Consider the following 13,477-nt stretch of genomic DNA (forward strand, 5'->3'; position numbering starts at 1 on the left):
TATTCTTACACTTTTTTTGGTTAAATTTGCTGATAACGATGCTAAGTCAAAATTGGTATGATTTAATTGATATGCTATAATGGGGTAACTATGACGTTGCCTTTCCACATCTGGTACTCATATGACTACGTTTTTACTGATTTTAAGTAATTAAATGTTCCTTCTAGCCCTGAGGAATTTGTCAGGAGATTAACTTGAATGACAACGCCGGTGTCAGCTGGAAGTTGTGTGGAAAGCAATATATAAAAAATGGTGTCTTTAATGTAAAAAACAACAGTTGTGAAAATAACCTGTACCTTCCTAACAAGTGTGCAAAGGGCTACATTGTTGTTGAATTGGAATATCTATATGCTCTAGTTTAGAAACCCTACAGTGAACTGTTTATTCCAAAGGCTTACCAGAATTAAATAAGAACGCATTTAAAATAGATATTAAAGACAATTGATCAGCACATAGGGCTAAATGGTATCCATCAGCTCCATCATAATGCCCATTTTTGTCTTAAGAAATTGAGACCGATTTCATGATGAATGCTTATCACCGATTCGTGCCCTGAATTCAGTGTTTGCTCCCAGATAACAACCAATGGGAATGGCCTCGCATTCAGAATTTATGTCTGTAGAATACATTTTTATCCTTGTTAAGGTGTCTTGGTCATGATGATTATTAGGAACTGAAAATGACCTGCATAATGGAAAATAAGCCACATGTAATGTTTCCAAATGTGTGCAATGAATAATTTAGGGCCATATGTACGAACACCTTTTCCCATAGACACAGAATGAGTAAAACCCTTTGATACATCTGGTCCCTAGTCTTAAAAAAAAAATTAAAAAAAAAAAAAAAGATTTTACACCTTCAATTTTTGCTAACAAAAAATAATATATTTCATATATATATATATATATATATATATATATATATATATATATATATATATATAAATATATAAAAAAAATTAAAAATATCCTTTTTAGCATGCCATGCTAACAGAGGTTTTTCCAAGGTTTACTGAAGAGAAAATGTAAGATTTTATTAAAGACAACGATGTGAATATAAAATGCAAGAACCCTTTTAGACATCAGTGTTCAGTCTCTAATTGCTGGAGTCCCATGAGACTGTCAGAATACCAATTGACAGTTTAATTGGAGAGGCCCAGGGATATTCTGACACCACTGTTATGTAGCTGTGGCGATAGTGCTCCCACTGAGTTTTGGAGAGATTTGCAAAAGGCTTCAACCTTGTGCCCCAGAGTTTGTTGACTTATCTCACACCCAACGGATTGCCCATCCCCAGAAGAATGCAGCAATGACATCTCTCATTGGTAAAGTTTTCAGAGACTGTCTGCAAGCAGGTGCACTGATATGAAGTTATTTCCCTCATGGGGATAACACACTCCCTGTAGACAGTTTTCTGCAATTAGCTCTGGAGCCGCTTGCATGCGAGTTGATGATCTGTTTGGGGGAAGGGCCAAAAGGGCTTTGCATTTCCAGGTTTCTCTATTCAGAAGCTACCAATGAAGTTCTGACTGGAATTCAGCATTAAGGGAGATATAATCTAAGTAGACGAGGCTTTGAATGAGATAGAAGGACTTCCAACATTGAAAGGCCTGATAATGAAGAGAGGCTGGGAAAATAGCATGAACAGAGGTAGTCAAAATACTGTGAGACGGACTAGTGTTTCCAGATGAAGGAAACATGCAGAGAGAGTGTTTTAAATCCCACTTAGAAAGGGACAATTTCTAAGCATGGAGTTTTAGGATAGAAGAAATGGTAGTCACAGTGAACCTCAAGAGGTCTATCATCTGAGAAGAAGTGCAGGAGGACCTTTCAAATTTAACAAGCATACACAGGTCATGGAGGAGATCAACTGACTTGTTCAGGTGGTGCAACAGAGTTATCCAGGAACGGTTCAATATGAGAATATTGTTGAGGTAGATTAAGAGGCAAATACTTCTGCAACATAAGTGACCTGTCACTACAAGGAGTACTTTTTTGAAGCACTGTGAAGTGGAAATGGGCCTAAAGGGAGGCAATAAAACTGCCACATGTTGCCTGCACTGAAATTTTAGGAAGGGCTCATGTTCTTTGCAAACTGAGATAGAAAAATATGAATCATGTGTCAATCCTGAACAAATCAGTCTCTCTAGGCAGAGGGATGTTCATGAGAAAATGGATGCTCTTCACCTTGTAGTGTTGCTATGTAAAGCAAGTCTGTTTTTAACTGGATTGTGTATGTGTATCTGTTTTTTATTATTTTTCTGCATGGAATGTTATGCTTTTATGTTTTTTTATGTTAACCGAAAAAAGTCTACTTTATTTGATTTATACAAAGCAGTGGTTGATGGAAAGTCAGAAAACATTCTATTTTTTTGCATGCCAGAAAGATGGAATACTTGAAATGGACTTTAAAGGCCTAAGGACAACAACACTTTTTACAACCCTCCCCAAGACCTTCTAATAGGGAACACTTCCACAAGAACAAGGATGGGAAAGGCCATCGTCATGTGATACTAGACACGGTAAGAGCAAAATAAAAGGCAGAGATTTAGGTGTGAAATTCTGGAATAAACTGAGTGATGCAACCTCTCACAGGGGTAGAGGAGAAAAATAAGAAAAACATATCTTGCTTGTTTTGAGTACAAGAAAGGCATGGGTGGTGAGGCTTTGTTCAGGGCAACTTCCTTGCAGGTAGAAATTAGGCACACGGGAGACAGAAGGAAAGGTCACAGTGTCTGCAGATGTTAACAAGGGAGGAAAAAAAATACCCCTAATCGCCTCCTGGAGAGAAAAAGCGTGGCTCTTCTCATACTAAACTGGGCCCTCCCCACGGCACACAAAGACATACCTTGAGAGTGACTTAATGAATTCATCACTGAAATGGAGGACACTGGTGTGGTCCAGAATAGGTTCAGCAGACAACACAACAGTTTTGGGATCCTAGCCCAGGGACATGGTTGGCCGTCTTGCCAACAAGTTAGAAGCATGGAGGCCTCCTGGGAAAATCTATGGGGGTACCAACTCAAACAATCGATCAGTGGTGCAGAAAACCTTTCTGTATGTCCAACACAACCTTAGATCAGTTTTTCAGTTTTTGAGGACTCCAGAGACTGAAGACTTAGCACAGGGTGCCTAATGAAGAGGTTTGCTTATTATGCCGCCTAATTGTCTTTCATTGAAATTCAAAAGTTACAGTATACTCTATTGTAAACCAACACATTATAAACTTGGAATACATTAATTATAAATCTGCAACATATCACAGATGAAAAACAGTATATTACTTTTGTTGTGTAAAACAGGAGAATGGCAGGTAATGTTACATTTCCAGACACAAAAATAATATACTTACTGTTTTGTTTCTTTGTCTCACAATATCGGACACTGACCCCGCTCCACAGTACTCCATCACAATCCACAGGTCTGTGTTTTTGAAATAGCTGCCATAATATTTGACCACGTGGGGGCTATGGGAAATTAAATAACATTTTCAGCAAACACTTCCACCGAAACAGTAGCACAATGTGAGGACTTTTTTAATTTTATTTTTATTACCACTTATTGCTCGATTTCTTTGTAATTCATAGGATTGTATGTCTTAGTCTTTGGCATATCTATCTGCCAAGCGCACATCTGCTTGGGTGCCAAACCAACAGCAAGGTGGCAAGATGTTATAACAGTGTTCAATCAGCAAATTTTATCCAGAATAAATGTTCTCACAGTCGCACCCTGAGGGTTTGGACAAAGCTCCTTTTGTGTAACTAGTGAAGACGGGTCATGAAATGGTAAGCAGCTTAACACCTCTTTTTCTGCAGTGTACATAACCACGGCAGTGACTGCCTGTTCAACAGCTGCCAATAGGTCCAATGCCACAAGGTCTCCGAAACCCAGTCTTGCTGTGTTTTTAAAAAAAATGTATCCAACAGCATCCAGCATGCTGGAACTTTTAGGCGGAACTGCAAAATTTCGAGTCCCAGCACCAAAACAACAAAAAAGCCAGATTAATAAAATTGGGCCAGGTGGTAGCTATACCACCACTTTTACATATGTAAAGAAATGTAGCACCAAACCATACCATACCCATGGGCAAATCCATTCTGCTTTGTCGCCAGAGAAATAAATCGCACTACAGATAAGCAAGGCAGTGAGCAAGTTCAGCAGGGTGCGTACTTGCCTAGAAAGCTGCAGGTCACATGTAAATACCGAGAAGAGCAAACACAGTGTTTCATACTTAAGAGGAAGGTGAAATGAGAAGAGCAAGTTCAGTACGAATAACATTAACTATTCATCCACAAAGTTACACTTGTTAAATGCAAAATATAGATCATTATTAATAAGATTCCCCATATTTTGCTATTGGGATGATGTACACAGAGAACTCCAAATAACAGACAATAACGTAGGATTTCAATTCAGAAACAGTACCTACACATTATGTATAAGTATATTCTGTTCCCGCAATCAACAACATTTGAATGCATTCTTTCATGTTTTTATGTCATTTATTTTAATTTCACTGATCGTAGCATCACATTCAGATCTGCTCCTCGCTGGTCACCAGCCATCCTATGAAAATTAAATCCACGGGGGCACACATTAAAGATCAAGATTTTTACAACTTTGGAACAGATTCAACTCCCACCTCAAAAGGGCTGTTGAGGGAGCAACATCGAGAATGATAAAGACAAAAAAACAAGAACAAACATTATTTTGAGATAATGAATGAGACTCACCTGGTGGTTTGATAGTGGGCTAGAGAAAAAAAAAATATGTACAGATGAGCAAAGGAATGTGAATTTCAGTGGTCCTAAGTAAATTGTGGAGGTGTTGTGTAATACTGTGGTGTTTACGTAGGATTGCACAACGCGAGGGGAAAGATGATGCATTGTAGGTAAGGAAACAGGACAATGATGGAGAGACACAGATAATGAGGAAATAAGATAAGATGTGAGCTATCAACTGAGGAGGTGGTAGAAGGAATGCAAAAGTAAGTCTGTGATTGGAGACGAAATGGAGGTATTAGGTTTGTAAGCTGAGGCACATGGGGAAAACAGAAACGTTTACCCAGGATTTTGCAGACTTCTGTGTTTAATATAACCTAAAAGAAAACAGAAACTGAAGTTGCTCTAAACAGAAAGTATAACGTTTTATGTAAACTGTGCTATAATTTTCTGTAAAATGATTGTTTCTGTAGAATTGGCTGTGAGGTCAGTAAATTAATTGGGAAGTGCTTCTGCCAACCTTGGTGGTATGTTGGTTACGTGCCTATAAACTTCCAATGGAATCAATTACATGATATAGCTGGTGAGGTCTTTTGTCAGACTCCAAAATGATTCTCCCCAGTAATAACTGCCTAAAACCTAATTCCTTGATCCCAGTAAGCATTTAGTACTTGTTGAATCAGAATACTGAAATCAAAAGAGATGTATGGAATTGCACGTACCTAAACCCAACATACCAGATCAATCAATTACAAAATACAACTATGTCTTCCCATAGGATATACTTTTAGGAATTTTACACCCAGATTGCTTATCCTTCCGTAGATAAAGTGCATCTGTTTGAGAACACTGCTGGTCGAAGCTTCCCATAGAAAAGAAATAAATATCAAGATACTGCCGCTGGTGTATGTGTTTCAATTCTTAGTCTATTGCTAGGGCAAATTTCGTCCTCATTCTTCAGAACGAGTTTGAATTTTCAAAGATGCAGGGCTATAGATCAGCCCAGTTTCCAGTCGGTTTTATGCTTAGACTTCATTCAACAACTGCTCTACGGTACTGCTTTCGAATAGGCATTGATCATGCAGTAGCAAGTTAACTGTGCCTTTTTCATTCCAATCGTACAAAGCTTTTCAGTTAAGAGAGATTTTTGCAATGTTGAGATACCCCGCTGTATAACTTAGGCAGTACACCAACTGTATTCGATGGAGCACACCATTCAACAGCATTATCCGGACTTCCCAATCCAGGTAATCTGACAAAAGGACTCAAGCATACAGTGTGTAGGCAGGGATGCCCATCAAGATGCTTGCAGCCTGTTATGTTTCTATCACAAGAACGGTGGTAGGATTGCCAGTGCAATCTTTAAGACTACATGAGACCAAGGCACTCTCCTCAATAAGGTACAACAAATAAATCTGTGGACTTCATTAACTGAAGAAAAAAAATACTTGGTAACCACATCTTTTGGGGCAATCCTGGGTTGTTTCATAATGCATTCCTGCACAAACAATTTAAACTCTTGCTCATGTCCAGCACTATATGCCTTAAAACTAGTCTAACAAAAACTATGAAAAGGAACACAGTAGTTTTTTTAAAAAGACACAAAAGAGACCTCCGAAAGAAAGTACTCACTCACACAACTTAAAACACTGCTAGAAAGCTCATAGCACGTCAAATTTCTTCATCCCATCCAGGAACACAGTGTAACTGTTTGATGAGCTAAATGATTAAGAAAGGCTACAACAATTTGTACCGTCTTCAGTGGTATATTTTAATCAAAACAGAATTGAAGTATCTTACTTAAGAAAACATCGTTTAGGAAAGTCGGAGTCTATGTCATTACCAAGAAGATCATTATAATACATTACCCGTCAAGAAACCTCTAGAACCAATAATTTATGTAACAGGTTTCTTGCGACAGACTTCAATAGTTTTGTCTTGGAATTATACGGTTCTCACTTCCCCTACACAATCAAAGTGCAACCATAACGCTATGTCTACATTAACTGTAACACTTAGCCTAATTCTTAAACCTTTTCTAACCCCTGTCATATCACTTGCCGTAACACTAAATCTCATTGAGTTTGACAACATAATCCCAAAAAACATATCTTTCACAACTATTTACATCTACTGTTGCTTCAGGACCCACCTGCAAAATGGGGCAATGCCACAAGTGGTGCAGTTTCTACTTGTAGGAGGTGGGGGATTAGAGGGGACCACGCCCTTTTTAGATATCTTCCAAAATATTGTGGTGCCAAAAGATAAAAATCCACCACCACTGCTTACAGGATGATATAGTCAACAGTTTCTCTATGTTTCAACCACTGCTCAGATTAAATTGATGGCCCAGGTTGCAACTTATGTAAAGAAAGCTTTGAAAGTTACAACCATATTTCCAGGAAAACTAATACGACCCCACTGTTACAACATATAATGGTTTAAACAAAGCAACCTGATTTTTAGGAAATTGCGTTAATAGGTTAATTGACTGGTTTTTTTTTTTTAGAATTGAGACAACTGAATTTTGCGTATGTGCATTTTTCAAAATTCAGAAATCCTAGCTAAAGATTCACCACAATTCACAACCTTGGGAGTTAGACTGCCAGAGAACTGCCAACTCCACCAGGATCATGGATCCCGGTAGCCTGGAGGTGGCAGAGACTGTAATCTACCAAGCGCTGCAACCTTGTTCTCCGCCAGCATTAACATGGCGGTTTCACCGCCATGAAAATGCTGGCAGAAAACAGGTGCAGGGGGCCACAGGGGGGGTCCTGCACTCGGCATGGGCAGAGCAGGAGCTCTCCTGCCCAGCACTCTCACAATGTTCACTGTCTGCTTTGCAGACAGTGAACATTGTGAGTCTGCAGGTGCAACCTACTGGCTTGAACATTGCCGCTGGCTCAATTAAGAGTCAGAGACAATGCTGTAGCCTGTTTCCCAGTTTCTGCCAGCCGACCCAACAGGAATCTCATAATGACTCCGGTGGGCAGGTCGACGCTTCGACTCCGGTGACCCTGTCAGGAGTTTGGCAGACGGGCTTTCCCATTCCCCCAATCTCAAAATGATGCCCTTAGTGACTAAGTGGAGCATTAATGTCAATACACCCACAAGTATCAAAGTAACATGTATGTCTTGTACTTAACGTAGCAAGGATTGTGAAAAATAGTGGAAACCAAGGGTTAAAGGCATATAAGGCATTTCTGCAGTATTTCCTCTTCCGCATGAAGTGACATTTTATGGCAAACAGGTGGTGAGCCAAGTAGGCATTGTTTTTTGGGGAAAGAAGCATCATTGACAACTGACAATATTATAAGGGTGTGTCCGGCAGCCGATCAAGCAATGGCAAGGGGACAGACATAACACGAGAATATGCAGCGGTCGATGTAGCCTAGCCACAGTGGAGAGGAGTAGCACCCCATCCACCACCGGCTAAATTAGAAGAGGTAGTGTTGATTCAAAGTAGAGGCTGGCGGTGAATTGGTCGAGTTAGAAGTAAAAATGTGGAGACTTGCTCTATACAGAGAAGCCAGGTAGATGACAGAGTGCATTGAGAGAAAGTGAGAGGATGCATCATGGAAGCAGACTGTTGTGTTCTCACAAGGGATTGACTAGGGTGGCAACAGAGTGCAAAGACTCAGAATAAAGGTAAAATGTCAGTATCACAGCTCAAAAGAGGAAAGATGAGCACCAATGGCACGCTTCTCCTCACAAGCGGGTGCTGAAGCAGAGGTGCCAAGGACAGCAGCAGTAGAAAGGGTAACTACTAGACGAATGCCACAGGGTGCTTGAGTCTAGTTGAGGGAACTACAGTTAGTAAGCTCAGGAAAAATGATTTGCAAGGTCCTACAGTGACGTAGCGCATGGGGCCAGCAAACAAATGATCTTGACTCTAGAGGTATCTAGTTACAAACACAGGGGTGATTGGTATGGCCCTGAGGCGGGAGGCAACTGGAACAGAGTCAGAGTCTCAGCAGGGGAGAGAACCAGCAATGTGGCCCAAAGTTAGACTAGAGCAACAGAGGTTAACAGGAGGAGGGTGGTCTGGAGTTGGCAACAGAAGTTAAGCTGGTTTGAGGTATCTCAGCACATGCTCTGAACAGTTTGGTGTGATTGTTAACAGCGACACTGATAGAGATGCCCTGAGGTGCAAACCTGGCAGATGGAACCACACAGTACCAGAAGGCAAGTGCTTGTGGCATGGGGGAAATCCCATTGAAGGTAAAGGCAGCGTAAATAACCTGAAGACGGTATGGTGGTGAAGCAGTGATCCACTTTAGAAGATGGAGTTCAAGCATGGGTTGGCTTTGGGAAGGTAAACTCGATTTCCCACCAGTTAAAATACTATTTAAAATTAAAGATGAGGATTAAAAAAAAAACTTTATATTGCCTTTCATAACTTGTGGAACACAAATACTTTCCAACACACTTCCTAGGTTTAATAAAGCTTATCAATTTGTACTCAACTAAAATTCTATTCCGCTTCCTTCCTTCTACGTAGGTAGCACAATCCAGCACTGAACAACATTTAATGATCTTTGCGTTACAGCAGCACAATTCCATTTAAAACCCTGACACAATCCGTTTCGTAATGTCCTGAAGCCGTTCACAACACCATGCAGCGCTTCAAGATTACCCCCATTCACATTAAAATTACCTGTCACATTGCTGCATGATTGATATTTCTTTGATTATTTCCTGCAGGTCAGACTCCACCGGAACCTGTTTGATTGCAACGATTTGACCCGTTTCTTTATGAATGGCTTTAAAAACACTGCCATATGACCTGCCAGAACGAAAAAATAATAAGCTGACTCTTTTCTTTATGTAAAAACATAAGTAGTACTCAAACACAATAAAAGTGACATTTGGAAAAGGCACAGATTTATTTACCATGGAACGGTTCTACGACATAATCAAATAAGAAAACCGTACCAGTCACGCTGTTTGATGACATCATATTTTAATGATTTGCAGCTATTATTCTGGCATAAGCCACATTTCCGCATCTGTTACTAGACTGTATAATTACTATAAAAATAACAAAGCTGATGTTAACTGCGAGCAATTAGTAAAAACAAAGACAAAGAAGATTACAAATTTCATAATTTTATCAGGAATTGTAGTTCTCTTTTTGCATGTTTGGAGCAAACCTTGGAACGCATGACACCACGCATATGTGTGTTGGGTGCATTTTTGTTGGCATGAGAGGAGAGACTGCCCTATTCACAGAAAATCTTTTCGGATGCTTTTTTAAATGAGCCTACTGAGAAGACTATACCAGCCAGTGTCCTCAAGAATATTTTTTACATCCATTAAATGTGTATTCTACGAATGTTGCACAATTTCACATAATTAAGTCTGCAAAGAAAAAAGTGTCTTTCTGGAAGCATTTTGTCCACACACTAGTTCGCTGCTTTTTTTTGTGAGACGTTTTAGCACCAGACATGATTTTGCTCATTTTTCAAGCTAGATACCGCCAAACCACTGTCCTTACAATAGGGATGTCTGCTTACTCCAAAGTGGTCTTCCATGAACCGACAGGAACTTTTCACATTAGTAGGCTGAATGTGGCTCACTGAGGATCTCAACCAACTAAAGGAAAAGGCCTAACCAGGTGGAACCCAATATGGGCTTATATCTCTTTGAGGGTCTCCACTTTATGCGTGTTAAGTTCTGTGATTGGTCAAACTTGGGAGAATTAAGACAATAACTAGGGTATCACACACTGAGACAGGAAACAAAGTGTCAGCATGCAAGACTCACAGATAGTCAGGCAAGAAAGTCACTGGCGGGGCTGCAGCTTTCAGAAAATCATTTCGCCTTCTCTCGAGAGACAGACGTGCCTCACTTTCCATCACAGGAAAAAGGCATGACCTCCTTTCTTCACACAGCTAAAAGTAGTACAGCAACCATACCAGATAAATACTCACCAAAGCCAAACAAAAAACAACCATTGAAAAAAAAAAGGGAGGGTTGCTCACAATAAAAAAAATTAAAAAAATAAAGAAATCCACATCCCATGTCAGTCTCCAGGCACCATCACCTTTTATCACAATGTGGTACCGTAATGCCCAGCTCATACAAATAATCTGTACCCTTTGTTACCGCAAATTGGTAGTGCCAGTCAGGTTTCAGGCTGCTTTTTAGGGGCCTCTTGGAGTGACTGAAGAGAGACACAAGGTCATGTTCTCCTCAGAGATAGCCAGGAAAGTCCTCTATGGCCTAAACCTGTGGGTGACCTGCTGGCAACAACACAGTATTTGACGATCCCGTGAAAAAACAGAGTTGGCAGCATGGTAGACATGAAAGCACTACAATTAGGCTGTATGAATAGAGGGGAAAAGGGTTTAAAGAGAGAAGAGGTGTCGAGGAAGCTGGAAGAGCAAGGGCTCTGTGCATAGACTTAACAGACCCAAATAGGGAAGATGCAGCAGAAAGATGCTTGTAGACTGCCCACTTTACGACTGCTCACTAAGGTTTGACAACTTGTGATGGGAGCAGGCGCGGCCTGTCCTTTAGGGCGGAGGAGCCATGCCCCCCCCACCTTTTGCCCCTCATGAAGAGTGTCTGTCAGGCTGAGAAAGGTCAGCCTGACAGACATGCGTGATTTGTGCGGGCAGACATCCGTGATTTGTGCAGACTCCTGGCTGCCTGAGCTGAACTTTGCTGGGCTGAGGAGGTCACAGCTCCTATGGGCGTGACCTCCTCGGTTCAGCAAAGGTGCCTCAAGGCCCTACCCTGGGTGACGAGGAAAGCGTCACCCATTGACTTCGACCTAGGCACTTCAGGTTTAAGCCCTGAAGCGCCCAGGGCGAGTGTCAATCAGTGACACTTTGTCATAGTGTGGGGTGGGGTAAGCAGTCTTGCCCTATTTGATGCTGGGGGGAGGATGAAGAAGACACCACCCGACAAGGCTAACACAAGCCTAACCACCATTCCATTACCCCCACCCCAAGCCAGCCAGGCTTCGACCACAGCTGCTGGGTATATTACCACTCAATTGTGGGAGTGGTTGGGCTGAGGCAGGAGGATGTGTGTTACTGGTGATGGAATCCATAGGATTACCCTTGTGTCTATTAATGTTTTTACACCGCAAGCCACAAGGAATGTAATTTTAGGGGCACAGATGCGACAGCAGCAAATCTAGCCCTGTCTGGGGCACTGGGAATAAAAAGGATTCCCAGAACCCGAGAGAAAGGAAGCTGCCACCGCCTCAAAGCTGTTAAATAAATGCTAGATATGATGGTCTTTATGGCAAGTTGGATCTTGCGTCTCGGAGGTAGGGGTGATTTCTCCGTGGGGGACTTTGATCCCACACAACAGCATGTGTAAGGACCAGATGCCCTCAGAGAGGATACACAATTTGCAGGAGAATAAGCTGAAGGCAGGAAAACCTTCCCAGATGAAAGTAGGATTCTGGCTTCTGAAGAAACTCTACAAAGAGGAACAGGGCTGAAAACAAGAGACTGGATGAACTCTCAGGCTAAGATGTGGAACAACAGCAGAAAAAAACTGATGAAGAACCTAGGCTGTGTTGCGACACAAGGATGGGGTATTCTCAGCTCCTTATATATTTCTAGAAAATAGGAAATGACTTGTGAAAAATAAATTGACTCTCCCATGATGGGCTGGAATACAGCCACTGCGAAGAATCGAATAACTTCCAACTTAGACTGCTCTCATCTACAAGAAGTGACCTGCAAGAGAATCTTCTGGCAAGTTGCTGCAATCTTCCAGTGTTTGCATTAACAAGGCTTACAGACTGGGGGGTGGGGGAGACTTGTAAGATGGCAGACATATGATCTAGCTGAACTCCACAGCTAACCCTGATTATCCGACAAAAATGCGGTAATGGAGGGCCGATGACCAGCAGCCAACTCACGCGCCGGTGGGAGGGGCTCTCGAGAGATGAAACGACCCACCCTGGGGCACTGCGGGAGCGGCGAAGATAGCACAAGAGACACTGAAGCTGCAGGCCTACGGGGCATGACTCTGGGAGTGGCCTACTCAGCGGTGCCCTGACGTGGGAGCCTGGAGGGGCAGAAACTCTGCGCTGCTGATCCTGGGCGAGGTGAGACAGGCGCCGCTGGCCGGGAGGTGATGGCTGGGATAAGACACTGGGCCATATGGGAAGGGAGGGCACACTCTGGGCCATATGAGAAGGCCCACAATAACTGAGAATTAACTCGACTCTAACCGTATGCAATGGTTTCATTCTTGAATTTGGGCGCGGTGGTTGATGCTGCAGGAGGACGACGAAGTGCAAGAGGATAGGGGAGAAGGGTATGAAAGCAGTTGAGCACTGTGGCTATTCACCACCGGAGTGGCCAGTAAGCAACACTCCTGCAGTGTGGACACGACAGAGAGGGAGGCTGCACGTGCTGCAGCGCTTTTCTCACCACTTTGCGCATGCAAGCGGGTCTTCCCATCTCTACCTTGTTTGCCCAACGACCTGGTTCCCGCTGCATGTCACAGACAACATTGATGAGATGGGACCTCCTGTTCAGCACATAATTGAACGTTGTGGCAATTGAACATACAGGGGAAGGGAGTGAAGCAGAGTTATCCGGTTGCCTCCTCCTGAAGCTTCTCCAACTGTGCTGATACATTCAGACACACTCACCATTTGTTACCGGAACGATTATCAATCCTCTCCCCCAGTGGTGTGGTGGTTATGGAGGGCTGCTCGTGCTGCGGTGCCTACTCCTCCGAGCGGTGCATGCAAGCGGGCCCCCACACCACTGATGCCTGCAG

General features: G+C 42.2%; 1 protein-coding gene across 3 annotated transcripts in view; it reads right to left on the reverse strand.

The window, feature by feature from the left end:
• The window catches only part of STK4 (serine/threonine kinase 4), a 214,606-nt gene that overhangs the window by 163,930 nt on the left and 37,199 nt on the right, over positions 1-13,477 (reverse strand). For all 3 annotated transcript variants that reach the window (XM_069243539.1, XM_069243538.1, XM_069243540.1), the window contains exons 3-4: positions 9,378-9,506; positions 3,352-3,466 (exon numbers count right to left, since the gene is read on the reverse strand). In XM_069243539.1, coding sequence (XP_069099640.1) covers positions 3,352-3,466; positions 9,378-9,506 — 244 coding nt within the window. The remainder of the gene's footprint in view (positions 1-3,351; positions 3,467-9,377; positions 9,507-13,477) is intronic.

The sequence above is a fragment of the Pleurodeles waltl genome, chromosome 7 (assembly GCF_031143425.1).
Source record: "Pleurodeles waltl isolate 20211129_DDA chromosome 7, aPleWal1.hap1.20221129, whole genome shotgun sequence".
NCBI classification, from domain to species: domain Eukaryota; kingdom Metazoa; phylum Chordata; class Amphibia; order Caudata; family Salamandridae; genus Pleurodeles; species Pleurodeles waltl.